The sequence below is a fragment of the Acipenser ruthenus genome, chromosome 3 (genome assembly GCF_902713425.1).
Source record: "Acipenser ruthenus chromosome 3, fAciRut3.2 maternal haplotype, whole genome shotgun sequence".
NCBI classification, from domain to species: Eukaryota; Metazoa; Chordata; class Actinopteri; order Acipenseriformes; family Acipenseridae; genus Acipenser; species Acipenser ruthenus.
In genome coordinates, this window is record NC_081191.1 from 16,770,517 (window position 1) to 16,795,647 (window position 25,131).

General features: G+C 40.1%; 1 protein-coding gene across 2 annotated transcripts in view; it reads left to right on the top strand.

Moving 5' to 3' along the window:
- LOC117394303 (intermembrane lipid transfer protein VPS13B-like) overlaps positions 1 to 25,131 on the top strand; it is a 370,657-nt gene that overhangs the window by 330,464 nt on the left and 15,062 nt on the right. For both annotated transcript variants that reach the window (XM_033992431.3, XM_033992429.3), the window contains exons 44-51: positions 5,798 to 5,953; positions 10,937 to 11,200; positions 11,965 to 12,048; positions 12,979 to 13,154; positions 14,165 to 14,335; positions 16,170 to 16,377; positions 23,640 to 23,828; positions 24,714 to 24,860. In XM_033992431.3, the coding sequence (XP_033848322.2) occupies positions 5,798 to 5,953; positions 10,937 to 11,200; positions 11,965 to 12,048; positions 12,979 to 13,154; positions 14,165 to 14,335; positions 16,170 to 16,377; positions 23,640 to 23,828; positions 24,714 to 24,860 (1,395 nt within the window). The remainder of the gene's footprint in view (positions 1 to 5,797; positions 5,954 to 10,936; positions 11,201 to 11,964; positions 12,049 to 12,978; positions 13,155 to 14,164; positions 14,336 to 16,169; positions 16,378 to 23,639; positions 23,829 to 24,713; positions 24,861 to 25,131) is intronic.

The following is a 25,131-nucleotide window of genomic DNA, read 5'->3' on the forward strand; positions in this document are numbered from 1 at the left end:
TAGAGTTTTGGGATGTAATTGTTTTGTGCCTCTAGTACTACATTTTTAAAAAACAGCCATCCTTTTTCTGTGGATGTTTTCTCTATTTTACTCCAGTCTACTTCTGTTAGTCTCTGTTTAATACCTTCATAGTTTGCTTTTCTAAAATTGTAAACCTTAGCTTTAGTCATTACTTTTTGGGTTTTAAAAATCACTTAAAATGAGACCATGTTGTGGTCTGAGTTTGCCAATGGTTCTCTGACCTCTGTTTTAGTTATTCTGTCTTTTGTTATTTGAAAAGACTAAGTCAAGGCATGCCTCCACTCTAGTCTGTGCCTTGACAGATTGCATTAGGAAGCAGTCATTTGTCACTTCCACCATTTCAATTTAATCCGTCATGCTCCCCATCGGGTTTTCCCATTTTATATGGGGGAAGTTGAAATTCCCCATTAGTATGGCTTCTCCTTTGCTACACGCATTTCTAATGTCATTGTATAACAGATTATTTTGCTCATGCCAAAACAAAAGGTTTAAATAAAATACACAAAAGTGCATAAAAACTGCTGTCATGTTGGCCATTCGCCTTTGCTGAACAGATATAAACACACATACATATGAACATTTATTTTACAAATCAAAACAAGAAAATGTAAGTAAATAAACATCTAAACAGACATCGGTTTGCAACATACATATTTATAAAACTGAAACGATAACAATACATTTTTAACTTTTCAACAGCAATCAGTTTATTATCAGATGAGCAAAAGCAACCGAACAACGTAGATAAACTTAGAAGAAAACGTTTTACAGAAGCGCACAGCGCAAGAAGTTATAAAATAAAGTCAAATTTTTTTTCTTTTTTTCTTGTTTTTTGACAAAATGGTATTCCTTTACCTTGAGTAAGATAATGCGCTTCTCCACGCCGCCTTTCGGCACAAGGCACAGCTGTCTGAAGTTTTATTTTTATTGCACTTACCAACCTGCATTGGCGGCTTTCGGCAGGGTTGCCAGCTTCAGCTGTGGGTACACACTGTTTCTCTCTGTTTCTCTCTGTTTCAAATGCTTCTTGCGAAGTTCCTGTGCTAACTGTAAAATATATTCTCTCCTTGGTAAATTCTGCTCTGTGCATTCCTTGTAAAGTACCCAATACACTGTAAAACACCTGAACAGGCTACCGTCGGGAGCCAGCTTTCACGGAAGACTTCCGTGCCATCTGATCCAAACATCAGTTTCATATTTTGTTGCGTTGTAAAACGCCACAATCTCTAGTATTTATTTTTACTAGTCCCGATGCTAATTGACTGACCAAAGCAGCGCAGCTGGCAAGCAGGCGCCAGCCTTTCAAAAGGCTGATTGAAAAACAATAGACTGTCAGTCATTCACTCAGGCAGAGAGTAGAGACTAATCTAATTACAGCTAAACACATTGCGGACTGGTAAATAAAAATAATAAAGTAGAATACCATTGTGTATAATCACAATACAACTGTTTTCTATGTGGCCGTCAATGTGACTGCTCCCGGGGCTTTTAGGTATAATGAAATATATCGCCTTTATTTCTGCACTCCCACATTTCATGCTTTGTGAGAATATTTAATACATACGGACAGAAAGGTGCATGAACGCACAGCCCCATATGTGTTACACGACTGGAGAAAATTACATTTTAAAACCAAAAACCGCCAAAATGACCTCAGCGGGGCTTCTAGTGTTAATTTAATTATTGGTACGTTTTTATGGTGCGTGTTATATGAAATATTAGCGTAGCCCTTTCTTAATTAACATAAAATGACACCCAGTGGCACGGCACTTAGAAGTTTGTTGTAAACCCAGGAAAAATAGCAAAACAATAATAGCGCAACACTCATAGCTTTACATTTGGTTACAGTATATATGTCATGAATGTTGTAAACATAGCCAATGTAGAGAAAACTATTAATGTAACTTAAATGTATTTATTATTTATTTAAATTTAATAAAATTGTCAATTGTATGATAAAAAGGTTATCCTTTTTTTGTTAAATAGTTAAATGTACTTTGTAATGTGTAAATTAACAATATAGCATGTCACTGCAATATACAGCATATCCGATACAACACACACATGTGCTTCACAGATTTACAGTACAGCGTCTGTATTGTACCCTTCAGAATTACACATTTCAATTTGTAGATTGTGAAAATTGCGTGCAAGCATAAATAGATCAAATAAAGTGATCTATGATCTATCTTTACTCGCCTATTTGTGGCATTAAAATTATGACACACATGTCCCCCGCTGTTTATTTTGAAAAGTTGCTGCTAGGTTAGCTTATTGAATACTGCAGTACTTTATTAAATAGAAAAAAGATACCCTCTCTGTTTAGATCATGTTTGTAGTTTTTACATACATTTAACCAGCATTGACCATATTGTAACTGGCATCAGATTACAGTAGGCTTGTGTTTATAGCATTTAATTATCATGTTTGATGTGCTGTCACCCTTTACTGTACATAAGTTCTCCAGTCTCTAATTTGTATGTTATACTTTACAAAAGAAAATGTGCTGGCCATAAGTCAGGAGAGTTGAAAATTGTTAAAATACTGTAAATAAAAATTTTAAAAAAAAAACACTTCTGCAGGCTTCTATGTACATACAAGGCTCTCTGTGTGACAACCTAGCTTGAAAACTTAGTGCTGCTCTGCAAATTAGAGCTTTCAACCAAACCAAAACAATGATGATACAAAGCTCATACATCATGCGCAGTAAGACGTAGTCCACGTTAAAGGGGAAGTCTGCTTCTCTTTTCTGGCTCCCACTTTCCATGGATTGGCCGGCGCTAACCAAATCAGCGTCAACATGTTCTAAAAGTACACAGACCTTTTAATCCACCTATTGAATTAATCTAACTTTTCACCTTTTGGAGATAGACATAAGGATAACTTTAATATAATAGTCATTTTAAACAAAAAGCAATAGAGAAAGAACAAGGATGGGAAATTCAGTTGCTTAATGGACTGGATAATTAGTAGCATCAGTGTTGGAGGGAGATGACTGCTGCAATAAATGTGTTTGCATTCACTGGCCCTGCTGTTGCTATGAGACAATGAAACTGGGGTTTCAGGATTATAAAAACAGGAACTAGTGGCTCTGAACTCTAATAACTATTTGGTTTATTTTTTAGATTATTATTTTTTTTTTATTATTAAGTTTTTATTGCATGAAATGTACATTTGTCTCAGCTTGAATTTGTACTTTGTTATATAAACACTATCAGTTTCTTAAAGTAATTATGACAATTTTATCAGTTACGAATGGAAGAGCACATTTTGGATTTCCCTGTCTGTGTGAGACTTTGGTTTAATGTTTTTAAAACGCCAGTCATTTTACATTTTGCTGGTTATTGAAGAAAAAACTCAGGCAAAGAACTTGAAAGAGGATATGAGGTTTATGTTTAATGTTTTTACTATCTCTGTAATTCATCACATTGCCCGTTATTAAACCAAAAAAAAGCAATAAACTAACATGAAAATGGGAACAGTTTATTTTTCCTCTTGTTCTTTCTGAGTTTCTGTTACAGTTTCAACAATTTTCACAGCCCTTGAAACTTAATTGAGTTGTCTTGACTGCCTTCAAACGTAGGGAAGCCATAGAGGGTGACCCTGAACGAGACACATCACACCTCAGGGGGCTTGTTCTGTCTAAATATTTTAGCAAAATATAAGGGATTTGTTCATTTAAAATGTGGTTGGGGCTTTCACTGGAGATTTTAATATGGTTGCCAATTTCCTATTGATGGTATGGGTCAGAAAAATAACTGTTATCATAACTTATGTATTCCTATGTATTCCTGTTTAGGTGCACTTTGTACTCCATTAAGCATTAACCTGACCCCCTGCAACATTCTGCCCCTAGTGGAAGTAAGCAGTACATCAGTAAAAAATATCACATACAGAAGAAGAGATTTAAAAAGTTTCCAGGATGCATTGACTGAAACAGAAAATTATATGCAAAGTGAATCTAAACCAGGGAGAATAGTTATATAATTATAATATGTATATATTATGTTTCATAATCTTACAAAACTGCTCTTTAAGCTAGTTTTAATACAGACCAGTTCCCAACTGACATGCAGGCACCCCCTTTTTACGTTTTCTTTGTGAAAATCTCCATGACAAATGTGAATTTTGATTTTTAACAGGGCAGTGTAATAATAATTCTTTCAGAGCACAGCACCAAATGTTCAGTCTCTGTGGCCAGATATAGAATGACTGGAAGATAAACCACAGTTGGGTTAAGGAATCTCCATTGGCACTCACCTCGGTGCTGGGTAATTAATGCAGGCCTCACAATTTTCTAAAAAGATGTTCCTTATATTATGAAAATTACGTGAATCTGGTTTGCATTACATATTATAATAACCACAGCCAATGAGTGTTTTAAATCTTATAGAAATGGGCAGATTATACTCCCCTGTGACAAGAGAGAATAATGCATTCTGTTTTCAGGCTGTCTTATTTGCTCATAATCCATTAAAAAATAATTGCTGGTAAGCTGTCCAATATTGTGCTCTGAAACATCGTTACAGTTTAGGATTTGAAACATAAGTTTGAAAATAAATCTATGAATATGCAAATCGTAAATAGCCACGTCCTTAGTTTTTGTGTTCTTTTGCTGTGGCTTCAAAGAACTGAGAGGGTGCCAAGTTAAGTCTTACCATTACTATTTTTCTTTCTTTCTTTTACACATTGGACATATTAATGGCTTTACAGATGGTATGTGTAGGAACATGTTTATTTTTAGCAAACACATTTGATTTCGCAGAATTATTTGCTTACATTATGGTGGCAGTGTTTTTCTTTTTTGTTTACTTATTTTTTCTGTGGTCAGTACAATCTCCGTTTTGCTGCTCGGATCTGTACTAAAAAGAAGGAGGGAAAAAAAAACAGACCACAGCAGCTTTTTGAAGTATTAAGGAAGTCTTTATTATGGCATATTCATAAAGGTCAATTTTAGCCTCAACTTGGTAAACTGGAAAAAGAGGATAGTTAGAAAAACAGAACTTACTCAACACATGAAACAGAGGTGTATAACCTTTGCCTTTGGTGTCATGTACACCACCCTCATGCTTCCTGGTGAGTAATTTAGAGTAATGAACCGAAAACTGATGTAATTTCCAGTAAAATCTCCAATCATTGATTACATGTGTTAAAGTAATAAAATAAGTCTTCAGGGTCTAGTAGAAAAGTTAAAACAGTGAACGACAAAACCTTGACAACCAGACCACCACATGTTGTATGAGCTGTGTGACCTGACCATGGCTTCTTTAACACAAACATCTCAACTTCTGTTTATAATGGAAGTGGTTCTTTCTAGCTTGCTTTCAAATTTTACTTCCGTCTCTTCATCTCACATATTTTGCCAAACAAAAAAAATATTGAGGTCTATTCAGGTACCCACAACATTGTTTGCATGAGGGGTTACAATGGAACATTATATTTTGGACAATTAGAAATAAAAAATAAAAAAAAAATAAAAAAAAATGCATATAAACATGGTGTCTTACAAATTGTTTGTTTTTCATTAACTTTAATCCACATGGAGTGATATTCATGGTAGCTTTTAAATTGTGGCGAACTTTATGGTAATGTGCTTAGAAATAAACAATATTCTTAAAGTATTTTAGACTGTGACCAATTCACTGAGATCTTGTAAACAGGAAGATTATTATTAAAAAAAAACTGTGAACAAAAGGTCTTTAAACAAAACCCTTTCTGTTTACTTGCCATTTGAATAAGCAGAAATGTAAAAAAGGTTGTCTTTGCTTCCGTACAGCTGCTTCACATCTGCATCGAAGGCTGGGGAAATTGGCGATGGTCCGAGCCTTTCAATGTGGACAATGTGGGGACATTCATCAGAACTATCCAGTACAAGGGCAGGACAGCATCACTCATCATCAAGGTCCAGCCGCTTAATGGAGTGCAGAAGCAAGTACGTTTCATGAACTCTGTGACTGTAAACTAAAAGGTTTTCAAAAACTGCTAATTATTCACCGTTGACTAGATTGAAGCACAGATCAAAGTAAGAAGCCAAGTGATGATCAGGAATTTTATTTATTTATTTATTTATTTATTTATTTATTTATTTATTTTTTAATCTAAAGCTACCTTTTACTGAAAACTGATAGAATACCAGGGATGGAAATAAGACTCCTATTGCATAGCAGTTTCACCCAGATTTTACTACAAGCTTGATTAGCCACAATGTATAGGAACAAGCTCAGCTGTGTCTTACTAAACTCATAGTTAAAATAGGAGTCTTATATCCATCCGTAAATAGTACCCACCCAATTCTGCACTTTCATAAAACAGCGATATTACATGCTCTACGAAACAGGATGGCCCTTTCTCAAGATAAACAATAAGAAATCAGTGTGAATCCTGCATTCAAGATACATTTTTAGATAGTGACACTTTGTTATGTAAGTATTGTCAAGTGGGCTATATGTCTTACTTGCGCCTAGACAAAATAACACATATTGCATTCCAAACTGTTTCTTATAAAGTGTGCATCTTGTCCTCATTCAGTCAACTGACAAGGCATGGGCGATGAGTCTTGTTCGATTAATAAACATACCATTTTTTTTTCATTCTTATATATTATTATTTATTTATTTATTTGTTTATTTATTTCTTAGCACACGCCCTTATCCAGGGAGACTTACAATTGTTACAAGATATCACATTATTTTTACATACAATTACATTATTTGTAATTATTATATACAGTGCCTTGCAAAAGTATTCAGACCCCTGACCAATTCTCTCATATTACTGAATTACAAATGGTACATTGAAATTTCGTTCTGTTTGATATTTTATTTTAAAACACTGAAACTCAAAATCAATTATTGTAAGGTGACATTGGTTTTATGTTGGGAAATATTTTTAAGAAAAATAAAAAACTGAAATATCTTGCTTGCATAAGTATTCAACCCCCACACATTAATATTTGGTAGAGCCACCTTTCGCTGCAATAACAGCTTTTAGTCTTTTGGGGTAAGTATGTACCAGCTTTGCACACAGTGTCGGAGTGATTTTGGCCCATTCTTCTTGGCAGATTTGCTCCAGGTTGTTCAGGTTGGTTGGACGACGCTTGTGGACCACAATTTTCAAATAGTGCCACAGATTCTCAATGGGATTGAGATCAGGACTTTGACTGGGCCACTGTAGGACATTCACCTTTTTGTTCTTGAGCCACTCCAATGTTGCTTTGGCCTTGTGCTTGGAATCATTGTCCTGCTGAAAGGTGAATTTCCTCCCAAGCTTCAGTTTTTTAGCGGACTGAAGCAGGTTCTCTTGCAGTATTTCCCTGGTTTTTGCTCCATCCATTCTTCCTTCAATTTTAACAAAATGCCCAGTCCCTGCTGATGAGAAGCATCCCCACAGCATGATGCTGCCACCACCATACTTCACTGTAGGGATGGTGTTTCTTGAGGCATGGGCAGTGTTAGGTTTGCGCCACACATAGTGCTTTGAGTTTTGGCCAAAAAGCTCTATCTTGGTCTCATCTGACCACAAAACCTTTTCCCACATCGCAGCTGGGTCACTCTCATGCTTTCTGGCAAACTCCAGATGTGCTTTCAGATGGTCCTTTTTGAGTAACGGCTTCTTTCTTGCCACCCTCCCATACAGGCCAGTGTTATGCAGAGCTCTTGATATGGTTGACTGGTGCACCATTACTCCACTCCCAGCCACTGAACTCTGTAGCTCCTTCAAAGTGATTGTTGGCCTCTCTGTGGCTTCTCTCACAAGTCTCCTTCTTGTTTGAGCGTTGAGTTTTGAGGGATGGCCTTTTCTTGGCAGTGCCTGGGTGGTGTGATGCAGCTTCCACTTCCTGATTATTGATCCAACTGTGCTCACTGGGATATCCAAACACTTGGATATTATTTTGTACCCTTTCCCTAATCTATGCATTTGTATTACTTTATCTCTAACTTCTGTAGAATGCTCTTGGTCTTCATTTTCCTTCAGATTCACAGCCTGACCAATGATCCTTCAACAGTGGGGTTTTTATCCAGAAAATGTGACAGCAACTTTAATGTTTCACAGGTGGAGGCCAATGGTAAGGTAATTGTGTCCTCATTAGGGCAATTTCTTTCATCGGTGTAAACTGGGAGCTTCCACAGCACAGGGGTTGAAGCGAAAGGTGGCTCTACCAAATATTAATGTGTGGGGGTTGAATACTTATGCAAGCAAGATATTTCAGTTTTTTTATTTTTCTTAAAAATATTTCCTAACATAAAACCAATGTCACCTTACAATAATTGATTTTGAGTTTCAGTGTTTTAAAATAAAATATCAAACAGAATGAAATTTCAATGTACCATTTGTAATTCAGTAATATGAGAGAATTGGTCAGGGGTCTGAATACTTTTGCAAGGCACTGTATGTTTGGTTTATCATATAAACAGCAGTATAGAGAATATAAAGTTAAAGCAAATAATTTTCAGTGTGACATAAAGCTACATGCGTACTAAAAATGCATCTGACGGGCTCCCGAGTGACGCATCCAGTAAAGGCGCTCCGCATGGAGTGCAGGATGCACTCTATAGCCTGAAGATCGCAGGTTCGAATCCAGGCTATGTCACTGCCGACCGTGACTGGGGGTTCCTAGGGGGTAGGGAGGGCTTAGGTCGGCAGGGCAATCCATGGTTCACCACGCACCAGCGACCCCTGTGGTTGATAGGGCGCCTGTGGGTCTGCAGTGGAGCCATTCAGATCTGTGTTGTCCTCCGGCACTATAGGTCTGGTGGCTTCGCTGTGGATCCGCAGTGCGAAAAATTACGGATTGGCAGGAACGTGTTTCAGAGGACGCGTGTTTCAGCCTCCGTTCCCCGAGTCGCCCGGGGAATTGCAGCGGTGAACCGGGATAAAAATAATATAATTGGGCATTCCAAATTGGGGAGAAAACCAGTGTAAAAACCATTGGTGACGACTAAATTAAAAAAAAAAAAAAATGCAACTGACAATGCCAAAATCTGTAGGGAAATTGCTGGCAAGTAGAAAGACTGTCCATCAAGATTTCAGGATTGAAGCCAACAGCAGCACCCCTGCCCCAAAACCTGTATCTCGGAAAACAAAAGAAGAGCTATATTGCAGTTAACTAGACTAGTCATCTTACAGTATGACTGCAGCTAATATGACAGAGCTGGAAAATATGAGGGGGGGTTCTCAAATTTGATTTTATTAACTGATCTAAGAACCCTTTCTCCATGTCAATCTACATTCATTGGAGAGTTTGGGCTGTCTGTGCCAAAATGTTCCAGGAGACAGAAATTCTGACTTCATTTCATTGTGTGGCAGAAAACGAGAGAAGAGATACATAAGTCTAGTGAAGATGGTGTCAAGTTCAATAAAGAGATGATTTTGCAATACCAAGATACAGCTATTATGTACAAGTATACATCTTGAAACATGGGAAAGGAGTCGATTGTTCTTAAACCTATCCCAGCAGTGTACATTACATAGCCTCGCCAATTATTAGTTTAGTCGGCTAATGATTAATAGTCTTGGCTGAGCCTTATACAAATAGGATTACCCAGTCCCAATCCCTCTTGTCAGTACTCATTGATGAGTCTTCAGCTTGAGTACCAGTAAGTATGTATTTTGGGAAGCTTGGAACTATCACTGCCAGCTCTGTACCTGGGCTGTAAGTTCAGAGTCCATTCCCTGGCCTGTCGATCCATCTGCTTTGCTAATTACATTGTTGCATAGAGTTTGTTTGTTTCTTTTGATTGCATTTGGTTTTAATTAAAAAGTTGGCAAATTAAGGCATTAACCAGTTATCTCTAAACTCTAACACTGCTGTGTTAAGATGCTCTATTTCTAGCACCTGTTTTTCATAAATACTTTGGATTTAGAGCCAGAAAAATAATTATTGGGGATGCAGTTTCACCTTTTACATTCCAGCTGTTCACGTTAAAAACAAAACAGGAAAGCGAGGGATTCATATAATTGCTGTACTGTTAAAAAGCTGAAACAATATACATCACTGACCATCAAAAGCAGTTTGTGTTTTTGTTGTAATTATTTTTATTTTATCTGTCTCGCGTTAACACGCACTTTCGGTTGAAAAAAAAAAAAAACTGTCAGATTACTTTGGCATGGACTGCTGTTTTGTTAATTGCCCAATACTGTATTACACTGCTTTGTTTTGCAACCATTTTCACGGTTTTTCTTTCTATAGTATATGTATAGTTGCATACAATGATGTACCTGAATTTGTTAATTTGTAATGCCCTGACATCAATAAAGTAACTACAATGTAGTATAACTACACCCTCTGAGATACCATATTTTTACATATCTGATGGACCCCTGGAATCAATTACATCAGATATGTCAGGTTCTAGTGTACTACAAAAATGTAATTGCTATGGGGTCCCCAGGTGGCTACCGCTGGGAGCACAGGATGAGTGATACAGCTTGAACGGCGCCAGTTCGTGTCCAGGCTGTGCAGAGAGGCTGAATTTTGCTGGGGACCCCCGAGGGAGCGTCACATTGGCTCTGACACTCCCGGGGTGGGGGATGGGAAACCGGAAGGGATTGCTTCTCCTCATTGCGCAACAGCGAACCCTACTGGCCAGACACCGAGCACATTCAGTGGATAAGAGGCAGGACTGATTTCTGTTCTCCAGGATCGGTAGACCGCCCACCTCTGCTCTGGATTGCTCGGCGTAAAAGCTATTCTCGCTTTAGGCTTGTGAGATTGGAGGACGCTCACACGCCCTCAGAACATCTGTGCTGTGTGGGGACTCGCTGCGGTGAGGAGAAAAATTAGGGAAAAATAAATAAAAATAATAATTGGTCACTCTAAATTAAAAAAAAAAAAAATGTAATTACTATATGCAATACTGATTGAGCGGATGATTTTCAAAATGTTATCTACCATTTTTTTTTTTTTTTTTTGTAGATCATTATTTGTGGCCGGCAAATCATGTGTAGCTACCTGAGCCGGGACATTGAGTTAAGAGTCGTGCAGCACTACGTTGGGCCGGATGGGCAGACTGTGGTGAAGGAGCATGTCGACTGCCTGGCTGTCAGATTGAAGACGCCCTCCTATGTTTTGGAAAACACAGAATTGACAGAGCTTTGTGTTAGAGCGAGAGGGGATGATGAGTGGTCAAGGGATGTACATCTGGAGTCCTGTGAACATGACAGCAGCACCATAGTCCAGGTGAGAGATGCTGTCCTCTAGCTGATGATTTTAGCATTCCAGAGTAGCCAGGTGCACTGTACAGTCACAGACAGATTGTCATTAAAGTATAAGACAAAAGTAAATACAGTGCAGCCTTATAAAATACTCAGCCTTTTTAAGACCACTTAGTCCTGGAGCAGCTGATGTTTTTGTTTTAATCCAAGGTCAAGCTAACCCAGACAGAAACTACAGGGATGTTCTGTTGGCTGATTCAGTAAACTAGTAGTCTAATTGAATTTGTTATTTGAATAAAGTCAGGAGCCAGATGTTCATTTACAACTTGAAATGTAAAGTTTGAAGCCAACACAAAGTTCATAGCATGTCAGTCACTAATAGACAAAGTAAATTGTCACATTTAAGAGGAGGCATGCATGACAATGGCGTCTTGATTTTTCTACATATGCAGAGAAGTGCAAAATATCATGCAGTTCCTTGAGGTTTCTCATAGTACTATGCTTCAGCAAGAGATCTCAAGCCATTCATGAGTCATGCTGCTGTACATGCCCTGGTGGCTCTGCCTCATTCAAATATAACTTTAAACTTTACTTCCCATAAGCCTTATAAATGCACAGATAAAGAAGTGTAAGCTGTTTGGTGTATTATGCACCTGCTTCGGACTAAACAGCTTTTGTTAATGTAATGAAGAATGTGTGCTAATCTGTGGATGCTGTTCAGAATCTTCATGTATTACCCTCTCTTCATTTATAGCCTTGTCTTACATTTTGTTATGTTTCTTTTCACAGGTGCCATGTTCCAATGGCATGCTTCTTTATGTGTGGTGTACAGTCATGACCCTAGAGCCAGATTCTCAAGTACAACAAAGAATGGTGGGCGGTTTTCTTTTTTTGTTAAATCACAGAACCAAAAATAGCATGTGGTTTAATGATTAAACCTCCAGCATTTATTAAACATCTAGGACAACCCCCACAGTTAATAACATGAACTGGTATGACATCTGACTTAACATTCTCCTCTCTACTGTACTTATGTGTAGAGCTCTTCGTTTTCGTTTTTTATTTTTGGTGACGTAATGTCCCTTTAAGTTTGTTTTGAGCCAACATTGTTTCTTAATTAAACTCTTGTAGAAGTGTTGATTGTAAAACAAGATCGCTTTTGTTGTGGGCTTCTTTTTTCTTCCTAATATTTGAATGACACGCTCTGTTTGATTCACTGATAATCAGAGATTCACAATTAAGAGAATACATAACAGGTGAAATCAATTTTGCAACGAGTCACTAGGATTTCAAAATGGGGATTAAAGCAATTTAACTTTGCTCGCGTTTTTGGTTTCAGTTTGATTTAAAAAAATTATTTTAAAAAAAGCATTGTTAGCAGTGAAACGAATGAGAGTCAAACAGGGTGGGAGAAACACAACAAAAGCGATCTTGTCTTACAATAATCACTTCTACAACATTTTAATTAAGAAATGAGGTTGGCTCAAAACAAACTTAAAGGGACATTATGTCATCAAAAACTAAAACCGAAAACAAAGAGCCCTACTTATGTGTTAATGTGGAAATAATAAAGTTCAATGACAAACATGTACACTTGATGTCTTTCTCAATGTCTTCAATATCACAACATACTCTATCTGTGATTTCAAAGCAACGATTCGATTGAACATGCTGAGACTTGTCGAATTGCTTGTCATGGAGTTTATTTTGTTGCTATCTTTTAGTATTTGTAAATGTATCACTATTATGTGTTTAATAACTGTAGATGTTGGCATAACTGTGTTGGCTGTTTTCATGTTGTAGGTTGTTTTTAGTCCGCTCTTCATCATGAGGAGTCATCTCCCTGACCCTGTTATTATTCACATTGAGAAGAGGAGTCTGGGGCAGAAAGAGTCACAGCTAATCCCTGGCCAAGGACAAGAGGAGACACTTCTCAATGTAGAATCAGATCTGATGCACCACTTGACTTTCCAAGCAAGGTACAGTATAGTGGACGGCATGCAACGGGTGTCTCAATTAAAAGCAAATATAGAAAAGAAAAAGCACTAAAACTTGTTATACAGCTGCTTCTAATTGTTTCCTTTCCGACTTGGAGGCTGTAAAATCTCTTCTTCACTCTTAGTGGTTAGCTGGCCACAAGGTCAGGATATTCATTGGCCAAAGCCAGTGGGACGGTGTTTTTTATATGTAACGGGTAGAGATTAGCCACGTAGTTGTTATCAAGTGGTGGCATAACCGATTTTCTGAGACAGAGGAACTTATGACTTAGAAGGATGGACAATGTATTTTCTACTGAAGCATGCAAATGATATGTAACATCGTGTAACGAATGCACAGAGATGCATCAGTCCATGCCATATTTGTCTTCCCACTTATTCTTTTCTGTGTTTTCAAAGAACCAACCCAACCCCCCCCCCCCCCCCGTATGTTTCAAATGTTCACTGGTCACCTTTTTTTTCCCTTCCTACAGTTATAAATAGTTGTGGCCTTCTTGGGGTTAAACATTTAAAATGTGGTTACCAATGCGAGACAGAATGAAAAGTTTCCTTACCAAAGCTGTTGTGTCCTCCGTTTGTATCTTTGCACTCTGTAAAAACCACAGACAAGGCTCAGGCGAGAATCAGACTTCTACAAAGCCCTTTTACAATTTCAGAAAAAAAACTACTTTTATGTCATTCAACTGAACTCCACATGCCCATTTGGAAGACATTTTTTGACCTTAATATCAATAAGGAAGAAAATAATGTAATATCAGTTATTTACATATCTGAGGTTGTGGCTTATTATTTTCTATGGCAAAAGGCCATATATATATATATAAAGGAAGAATTTTTTTTTTTTGCATAATACTTTTGCTCTATAACAATCCTTTTTTACATTTATAAGATATGACATCAATAAAAATATATACTCATATGATCTTGCTCAGGCAGTATTCTGTCACTGGAACAGCTCTGTCAATTTTTCTCATCCCTGTTTCTGATAACAGGGAGGAAGACGATGCCTCTCAGTGTGCTGTCCCCATCTCCACTGCTCTTATAAAGCAAATTGTTACCAAGACGCAAGGCACTGGGACTCAGGCTCAGATTCTCTCAGACTTCTACACAGCAGACTCCTCTTCCCACCTTCCATGGCCTTACATCAAGAAGGACTCATACAGGTAACACATCGATTCTGAGATCTTAGATCAGTGTCTGCCGACAGCTACTGATATCTGCCCTGTCTCTTTAATGCCATCGATACCAACACTTCTTAACTTTGATACATTGTAGGATGAGGTGCCAACAAAACGTATAGCTAGATATAATTTGAACTCCCTATTTTTATTCCTGTTTAGATTTAACATTTTCAATGGAAGTTCACTGCTTACTGCTGATATTGATACTTTTAAAAAGAGGGGCGGTGGGATAGGGGGATATTGTTCGGTACCCCTTTCCCTGAAACCTGACATTGTAGATTATTTTTTTATTTTTATTTCCCTCAAGGCTTTTTTCACAGTGTACTGCAGAAATTACTAAATAGAAAAGGTGAACATCACTTTGCAAACAATTGTTCATCTTTTCAGGTTGCAGTAGCAGGATTCTGAAAAATATAGCGTTATACATCCCCCTGTGTGTTAAACAGTTGTAGCAACACGTGGAGAGTATAACGCTATATTTTACGGTGGTACCAATTTCATATTAAAAGATTATTCTGTACTGCTTTAGTTAACACCAAACAAGTCACATTGTAAACATCAAATACCTCTCTATAAATAGAGCATATGAGACAATGGTTTATGTTTTTTCCCTCTGGTGTTTTTGGTTTTCATATCTGTGATCCTCCTTTGTATTGCTTTGAGACCCAAAGATAAACAAATACATAGTTATTACTAAGATTAGCATCTGCTGATCAGCTGTTTATTTCTTTAATAAAGCAGCACAGCACGTGGCTTATGTCATTGATTAATAATTTGTATAATTAATTTTATAAACGTATTCAACTTAAACAAAGCAAAAAATCACAGGAATTGGTTTGCAAGATGTTTCTACATTATGTTTGTATTAAAATGTAAAGATGCTGTGATAATACAGAGAATCAAAAAAGAGTTGCCATTGGGTACATGCCAAGTACGCTGTACCAACAGCTTATGTTTAGGCATTTATTATTTATTTTAAACCAAGTTTATACTTATAACTGTCAGTGCTCCTCAAACCCGTAGATGTTTATCATTTAATCAAAGACAGAGGGGCCTCATACTGTATGTATGAAGCAAGCTGCTTGTTGTAACTGATATAAGCCCTAATGTGCCTTGGTCCCCAGATGCTGGAAACTGTCCTCGTTAGAAAAAGCACATCTTGATAAAATGCACAAACACAAAACGAAAAAAGTTGGCTTGCACTCGCACTGTTAAAGTGCAGAGTGTAGGCATGTTAACCATATGCATTTTTGTGGTTCTGTAACTGTACTATATGGTACAGTGTACTTCTGGAGTTAGTATCTCGTGGTTTGGTGTTGAATTACTCTCGTCAGTCATTACTTTCCCTCTTGTGATCCGTAGTTTATAACAAAGTGCAAGGCCAAGTCAATTTTCCCATATATGTGGGCAAGCCATATGAAACCAAAAAAACTGCTGGCGGGCTCCAAAATATGCAAGATCCAGTGATTATTAACACTCATTTGTATCTTCAAAGGCGGGGTGGTATCCTTAAGAGCTGCTGAGTGATTCAGCTTTTGAATGCTGTTTATTTGTTCTTGCATATAAGATGTGTGCAGTTTATGTCATTTTGAAAAAAAAGTTATATATCTTTATCATACACACTTACTTGGCTGTCAGAATTAAAATATTGTGTCTACCGAACATAGGAATACATTTTATTTGTTCTGTGTCTGAAAGGCCTGTAATAAGAGTGAACCATTTCAGTTATCATTAAACAAACACCTTCACCAGTACTGTTATACTTGGTGGGTACACTGAAGGCCTGACCCTGAAAGCTGTTTTTCTATACCGTTAGGAGCACTGTGGAGCAGCTGGCTCAGTGGGACAGCCCAATGCAGGTGAAACTCTCAGCCTGGAAGCCCTGTCTGAACACACTCCTCATTGAGCTGCTGCCCTGGGCTCTCCTTGTCAACCAGTCCAAGTGGGACCTGTGGCTCTTCGAAGGAGAGAAGATAGTCTTGCAGATCCCAGCTGGCAAAGTTATCATACCTCCCAATTTCAAGGTCAGCAAACCCCATGCTTGTACTATTACAAAGTACCTTTTGATTACATCATGTATCATTACCTAAATATCAAAACCTGCTTTCTCAATTCCAAATATCAACATAGCAGGTTCCCTTTTAAAGATAAATGTTCACTTGCCCAATGTGGATGTGACACCTGTTTCTTTTAAAGAACCAACAATATGGTAAGTATTCCTCCAATTTGTAGGTATTAAAAAAAAAAAAAAAGAAAATTACAGTGATATTTATTATATGACCATAACTCCAGTGGGCCATACTTGTAAAATTATGTGTTATCATATTGATAAGTGCATAGCAATCTTATTAATCTACCAATGGGTTCTGTTGCTCAAATATTGAGGTATGATCCTTTTTCTTCAGATCCTTTTTCTTCATACTCTTGAAAGATAACATTGTCACATGATTTGAATGGACTGAGGAAGTCAGTTCTGTCACAGTACTTATGATTCTCATGCAAGCACAAAAACAGGTAAAGAAAGAGAGAGAACAACAGTTAATGTTTGAGCAACAGAATTACATGAACCATAAACAACAACAACATGCAATCGGCAGAAGGTGCTTTAACATGAGAGCAGAGCTTTGCTGTGGTTACTTTTCATGACACATCAACCAGTATATCCAGACATGTTAACAATACTTGTCTAATATCAGCGTGGTTCTGTAAAATCTCTATAAAGCCCTCCACCAGACTGGAGTTCTAAATACACAGTGGAACATTGGGGTGACACACTTCACCTTGAGAGTTCTATATAGCTGGAAGAAAAGTGGCTGCAGTTCACAGAACAATCTGTTTGTTGTAAAAGATTATATTGATTAAAACATTCTAAAACTCCTGTCTGTTTCTGATTTGCAGCATAGAAAAATATAAACCCACAGTCCAAGCACATAAACACAATACAGAGAGAGAAGCAACCTTCTGTACAAAGCAGTGTTTTGACAGAGGCTGCTAGGCACTTGTGTAAGCCACAAGTGTGAAATTATTGCCTCCAGTATGTGCATGTACACGATTAAAACAAATGGTCAGTGAAACATAAACAAAAAACAAAGTATTGTTACCATAGTAGTTGTAATTATTAGGTAACGTCAGGGAACAGACTTTTCTTTAAAAAGCACTTTGTTTTAGCAACTATATTTTATTTTTTAAAACACAATTCCCAAGGATTTTCTCAACACTTTGAAATTGAGATCCCGGTTAAGTCCCACATGGCTCTTGATCAGTACACAAATCGGAATCATGCCACTTTTATAAGGCTTCCCTTGGCAGAATTTGAGCTTGTTTGGTGTTAACTACCAATTTTCTTGCGTGACTGAAAAAGGATAGAAATATTTTGGTCAATATAAACTATTTGTATCACATGTATTAGCTTTTTAAGTAAAAACCCACAGACAACTTATCATCCATTTGTATAAATTGTACAGAATTTATTAACAGGGTTGTAACAATACACTAAGGTCTTTATATGATATTACGATATGCAGGTCATATTACATGTGATGGGCTACTTTGGGAGAGCATACAGTAGATTCAAAATACATTTTCTTAATTATTGCAGTCCCCTCTTAAAATAATAATATTTGAGTAATTGCAATAAGGACCACTTCTAATAAATGCAAGCATTAGAAAAAAGGTAAGGGGATAGTTTAGGGTACACTGTATCTTACAAAAAGGTAAGGGGATTGTGACAAGGATGACCAAGGTTTGAGACTCAGAGACAGTTTGAAAGTTCAAAATAAAGTTTTTAATAAACAAAAATACCAAACAAAAGGGGGCCAAACAAAAAGGTTTCAAACACAAAATAAACACAAAACAAAACTTACAAATAAAGTTTCCAGGCTGGGCGCTGCCTTCACTGGTCAAAAAACACAGCACACACAAAAACACTACTTCTCTTCTAGAACTCTCTCTCTAACTGGGAGGCTGAGGCCTCCTTTTATGCCAGGTGGCTAAGTCCATAATTTAATAATTAATTGACTGATTGCTCCCACCTGAAGCAATCAATCTGGGCAGGGAGGAGAATTTAACTCCTTCCCTGCCAGTATTTCTAAAGGGCAGAGCCCTGCTCTGCCACACACCTCCCTCCACGCAATCGGCCAAACTCCCCCTCCCCCCTTTGAACCCAAGCTCTCCCCCCAAGAGTCCCCTTATGTCCCTTGGGTGGGCTATTTCAACGGGCGGTGGTGGGCGGGGTTGATGCCGGATCCCCCAAGCTTCCTTCAATAGTGGGGGCCCCGGACCTTCAAAGCCCATGAACGCTGGTAGGGAACCTAGAACGACTCCCTCTGGTGGCGGAGGCGGGAACGGCGGCCCGACTCCCTCTGGTGGCGGAGGCGGGAACGGCGGCCCGACTCCCTCTGGTGGCGGAGGCGGGAACGGCGGCCCGACTCCCTCTGGTGGCGGAGGCGGGAACGGCGGCCGGACTCCCTCTGCTGGCGGAGGCGGGAACAACAGCTCGTCTCCCTCGGGTGGCGGAGGCGGGAACGGCAACCCGTCTCCCTCGGGTGGCGGAGGCGGGAACGGCGGCCCAGCTCCCTCTCGTGGCGGAGGCGAGAACGGCGACGCTGGTCCTTCTGGCGATGTGGGACCCCGTGGCGACGCTGGACCCTCTGGCGGCGCGGACAGGCAGGCAACCGCAGGCGATGCGGACAGGCAGGCAACCGCAGGCGATGCGGACAGGCAGGCAACCGCAGGCGATGCGGACAGGCAGGCAACCGCAGGCGATGCGGACAGGCAGGCAACCGCAGGTGATGCGGACAGGCAGGCAACCGCAGGCGATGCGGACAGGCAGGCAACCCCAGGCGATGCGGACAGGCAGGCAACCCCAGGCGATGGAGGGAGAGACAGCTCCGGCTGTTCCCCCTCTTGGCGGTGGAGGGAGAGACAGCTCCGGCTGTTCCCCCTCTGCTGGCGGTGGAGGGAGAGACGGCTCCGGCTGTTCCCCCTCTGCTGGCGGTGGAGGGAGAGACAGCTCCGGCTGTTCCCCCTCTGCTGGCGGTGGAGGTGGGAACAGCCTGTATTTTTTCCCTGCGGATCCCTTCAGCCCTGGGCCTGTGGGCTTCCCCTTCTCGGGCCGTGGATGCACCGACTCCTCCCGCTCGGGCCGTGGACGCACCGACTCCTCCCGCTCGGGCTCCTCCCCCTCGGGCTGTGGACGTTCGGGCTCCTCCCCCTCGGGCTGTGGACGTTCGGGCTCCTCCCTCTCTGGGCGACGGCAGCGGCTCCCCCTCTCTGGGCGACGGCAGCGGCTCCCCCTCTCTGGGCGACGGCAGCGGCTCCCCCTCTCTGGGCGACGGCAGCGGCTCCCCCTCTCTGGGCGACGGCAGCGGCTCCCCCTCTCTGGGCGACGGCAGCGGCTCCCCCTCTCTGGGCGACGGCAGCGGCGGCTCCTCCCCTTCTGGCTCTCGGGACGGCGGCTCCTCCCCTTCTGGCTCTCGGGACGGCGGCTCCTCCCCTTCTGGCTCTCGGGACGGCGGCTCCTCCCCATTCTGGCTCTCGGGACGGCGGCTCCTCCCCATTCTGGCTCTCGGGACGGCGGCTCCTCCCCTTCTGGCTCTCGGGACGGCGGCTCCTCCCCTTCTGGCTCTCGGGACGGCGGCTCCTCCCCATTCTGGCTCTCGGGACGGCGGCTCCTCCCCATTCTGGCTCTCGGGACGGCGGCTCCTCCCCTTCTGGCTCTCGGGACGGCGGCTCCTCCCCTTCTGGCTCTCGGGACGGCGGCTCCACCTTCTTTGTTTGAATGACTGGGGCCTCGCCCATATCTACCGCCAGGTAGTTAATGACCATCAGGGCAAGCTCTGCGAAGGACGCCAGGTGATGCTGTTCCTCCCACTTTTCCCACCTCCCCCCATCTCGACACCACAGCGTGTTGATAACTATGGGGAGGTCGTGGAAGAGGTCCGCCTCAGGGTGCATCAACCAGTCCCATATTTCCTGGGATGGTGGTGAAGGCGGTGATGTTGGAAGTGGTGGGGTGGCTGCCGAGGACGGGGTTTGCAGCTGCTCCTGGTCCAGATTGTGGGGGCATCCTGCCCAGCTGTGGCCATCCGCCTCACAGCGCCCACACCAGTCAGCTGGTGGCCCATCTGGACAGGACCTCCACCGATGATCCACCTTCCCGCACTAAGAGCACCAGGGAAAAAGGCTGGCTGGGTCCTCCAGCTGGGGTGGCTGTTGTTGCAGCAGCTTACATTTCTTCGGCTGCTGCATCTCTTGCCTTTGCCGCTGTCTGCTCTTCCCCATTTTTTTTTTTTTTTCAAAAAAAAAACCTCCTCAAAATTAAAAAAAAAACAAAAACAAACAAAAAAAACATACTGCCCTGAGCCTCCAGGTGGTGTTATCCCACTCTGACACCAAATGTGACAAGGATGACCAAGGTTTGAGACTCAGAGACAGTTTGAAAGTTCAAAATAAAGTTTTTAATAAACAAAAATACAAAATAAACAGGCACGAGGGCCAAACAAAAAGGTTTCAAAAACAAAATAAACACAAAACAAAACTTACAAATAAAGTTTCCAGGCTGGGCGTTGCCTTCACTGGTCAAAAAACACAGCACACACAAAAACACTTCTTCTCTTCTAGAACTCTCTCTCTAATTGGGAGGCTGAGGCCTCCTTTTATGCCAGGTGGCTAAGTCCATAATTGAATAATTAATTGACTGATTGCTCCCACCTGAAGCAATCAATCTGGGCAGGGAGGAGAATTTAACTCCTTCCCTGCCAGTATTTCTAAGGGCAGAGCCCTGCTCTGCCACAGGGATAGTTTAGGGTATACTGTATCTTACAAAAAGGTAAGGGGATAGTTTAAGGTACACTGTATCTTATAAAAAGGTAAGGGGATAGTTTAGGGCAGTAGTTTTCAACCAGTGGTCCGCGTATCAGTACTGGTACGTGACATGCTTGCCACTGGTATGGAGAGGATTATTCATTGTTTTATTAACAATAATATGATAGCCAATCAGAGTGCAGTGTCCTGACAGGAGAATTTCGTGTTACCTTTGTAAGGGCAGCCTCAGTCGCACCATCGTAATGTATCAATCTCTTTGTACCACTGAATCACAGAGAAATGAGAAATTATGATGCAGGGCTCCCAACTGCCACTAAAATGGTTACAAATGCTACAACGAAAAAAACATTTTGACAACTGTTTTTTAGGGGCTAGGCACAAAAATGCTGTATCGCCCTTTAAAAGCAAGTGTCAATATTTACGAATGCGACATGACATCGGTCTGTATGAAAAAAAACGCGTATCACATGTTTAATAAACTGATGTGTGCGAGAAGGACAGTAACAATTTGATCAAATGAAAATGCTTGTAAAAGTGTGTTAACACAAGCAGATTTTTTTTGTCTGTTTCATCTTGCATCCCAGATATAATAGATTATGTTACATTTTTTACTGTCAGGAGTTTAAGTATGATTTAATTGCACAAGATTCCATAGTTAGATTTTGAGCTGATAATACCTCTTCAGCCAAAGAAGCAGGCACAGTTACCATTATGTAAAACAGTATGTAGCGTGACTTTTGTACTAAAGCAGACTCAGCTGTTGCAGAACACACAGAAATACTTGGGACTGTGTACTATGTACTGCAGCTTACTTGATTGCAGTAAACAAAACAAACAAACAAAAAAACGCCATTTACTAAATTTAGCTCTCAGATTGTGCTAATGAAAATATATGACAATGTGCTTGCTGTGGTGTATTTAATATTGTAAATATAGCAGAACAAACTCACTGCAATTTTTGAACTTGTTTTTACTGAAGAATAAACGGTATGTAAATCACATAAGAGCTGTCTGTGCTAGATGCTGTCAGATCAGGACTTCACTAGCGCTGAGCATGGGAGCGCCAGCATGCTGTCTCCATATTACAACTGGACACAATTAAAGGTGCGGTCACCAATTCCATACACAACACTTGCAAAATATTAAAAATATAAACATGCTGAGTTCATTGCAGTCATCAGCTGCATAGATTAACCATTCAGCAGAATTAGGCAACAAACAAGTTGAGTACAGATGCAAAAAACCTGGTTGTAATGGGGTGGGTCTTGGCTTTACAACAGCCTTATCTTCTAAAAAGGTAAGGGGATTGTTTATGGTATACCGTATCTTCGAATTTAAGACCCAGACCAAATTTCTCACCCTCAATTTGAGAAAAAAAAAAGTCATCAAATAAAGCTGCATTTACAAAGATACAACCTCAATTACTCGTATAAGAAAGCGACGTATGGAGGCAGTTTGCGGCCGTCTGCTGTCACACAGAGCATTACAGTTATGTGCTGCTTCTCATTTCCAGCCATGATTACTCACACCTGTTTTTCTCCCTTTTTGTTGACTGTGGTATTGCTTGGCATGTCGAAGAATACGGGAGTCTGGTCAGCATATCCGATCTGTCCAAGCTGGTACTGTTTGATAGAACTAAGCCTAATAACAAAATGCTGAAATTGTAAAAAATGATCTTCGAATACCTCAGGAAACTATTGCTGCTTCTTTGAAAATGGCTGCCTGTATGATATATTGCTACAAATAGTGTATAAAGGCATATTCACACCAGATGCGGTGTGACAAGCGAACGTGGAGAACGACACACCGTGCCACGACAAAAAAAAAGATTTTGGTGCACAGCAGCTAGGGAACTGACCATCGACCAGTCAGAGGAGTAAATAGGCCTTAATGGCTAAAACACATCCCAGTGAGCTGTTTACCACCTATGTCCCTGCTCTCACACTCTGGTCATCTAATGCTAATATCTTGGATGTCACACCTTTCAGATTGTGATCATTGGATGCAAGAACCTGTCTATGAGTGTGGACTCTTTTCTAAATTTTATGGGGTTTTTTGCCAGCATCTTGAAATGCTCGTCTCTATTAAATTATTGCTGAATAGCAATCCACAAAATGTACATCATGTAACAATTGAAACAAAACAGGACATTCAAGCATTTGTTTTAGGTCATTTCATCATTTTTTTTCCCCCTATGTTTAACAAAATCTATCAAGTTGTTTCCATTATTATTAATTTTTGTAAGTGTATTATGTTCAAAACATTTATTTTATTTTCAGATGGATTTGATTAAAATGTGATTCATTCAACACCCCCTAAAGTGTTTTATAAGAAATTAGACTAGAAAAGAGGGGGTCTGGAACTCTTTTGAGGAATGCATTTTCAACACAACCACCAGTGTAGAATTCCAAATCATGAGTAGAACATTTCAGAAATCAGAATTCCTTTTTTCTTCTTCCAGGAGCCCTTTCAAATTGGAATCTATTGGGCAAACACCAACACAGTGCATAAGTCCACTGCAATTAAACTGGCGCATGACTTCACCTCCCCAAAGTGGAAGGATGACACTGGAGCGGAGTTGCTCTCGCTGGATGAGGAGGGATTTGTTGATGCTGAAATCAAACTGGGGGCCTTCCCAGGACATCAGAAAGTAGGGTTTGAAATCCAGCTTGCCATTAAAATCTGAAGGGAGGGAGCAAGGAATGTTTGTGTTACTATGCCTTTTGGTGTCTTGCACATAGGCCTTGCAGCTTCTGTTGTTCCTATGGAAAACAGTTAGAGGGAAGGTAGTACTCTTCTTCAGAACTGCTATTATACTCTGCTTAGCATAGCAAAGGATGATGGATTAGTATATATAGCTGCAGCTATGGCCAAAATGTTTGCATCACCTAGAATTTTAGGATTGAGACGTAATAAAAAATGTTTTAAAAACTATAGGAAATTAATTGTGATCTTTTATTCAACATCATGTAATCAAAGAAACTACAAAATAATATTGCAAAAGTCTACCGGAAGCCATAATAGTACAGTAGTACAATATTTGATATTAGATTTCGAAATGTAATTTAATATGTTAATGTAACATTATTCATCAGGTTTCATTCGACTTTATGACGCTAAATTAGTTAAGTCTATAGGGTGATGCAAAACCTTTGGCCATAGCTGTATATGCCCATAAACTGATGAGTATCCCTTTTTATATTACAGAGGTTTTTTTAAAAACATTTAGTTTTATATATTGCATTATTACAGACTTAATGATATATAATGGAACTTTAGGCACACAATCAGCCGCGTAATGGGTTATAGTAACACTCACATCACGTAAACAATTCTTGCCATGTTCATTTCTACTCATGCCAGCATTCCCCCATGCACTGACATTCACCATCCTATAACTCTGTAATGCACCTGTTAGTAATGTTTGAACTGTATTATTTATTGAGATGGAATGTGAAGGTATAATAATGACTGATGAATTCCAGAGCCAGTTATTAATGATCACGGTCCTATATCTTTTGTTTTTTTATTGCAGTTGTGCCAGTTCTGCATTTCTTCAGTGGTGAGGCACGGGATTCAGATCCTGCAGATTGAAGACAGGACCATTTTAGTCAACAACACTCCATACCAGATCTATTGCAGACCCATCTTGTCTGCTGTAGAACTAAGCACAAGAGATGAGGTATGGTGTTCTTGACTGATAAAAGTAAAAGGAAATTATTATTTATTTCTTAGCAGAAATGGAGAATAAAGATTGATGAAAGGATTGCTCCTGATAAAGAAATAGTGCCTGGCCCCTTTACAGCCCTTTAATCCATGAGAAAGTGAAGTGGCTTGTCCAAGGTTGCACAGCAAGTCAGTGGGTGACCTAAGAGGGTCGTAGACCTCAACTCTGCAACGATGCACGGCAAACACAAATGGGTATTCATCAGGTCCTGTCTTGTGCCAAATTC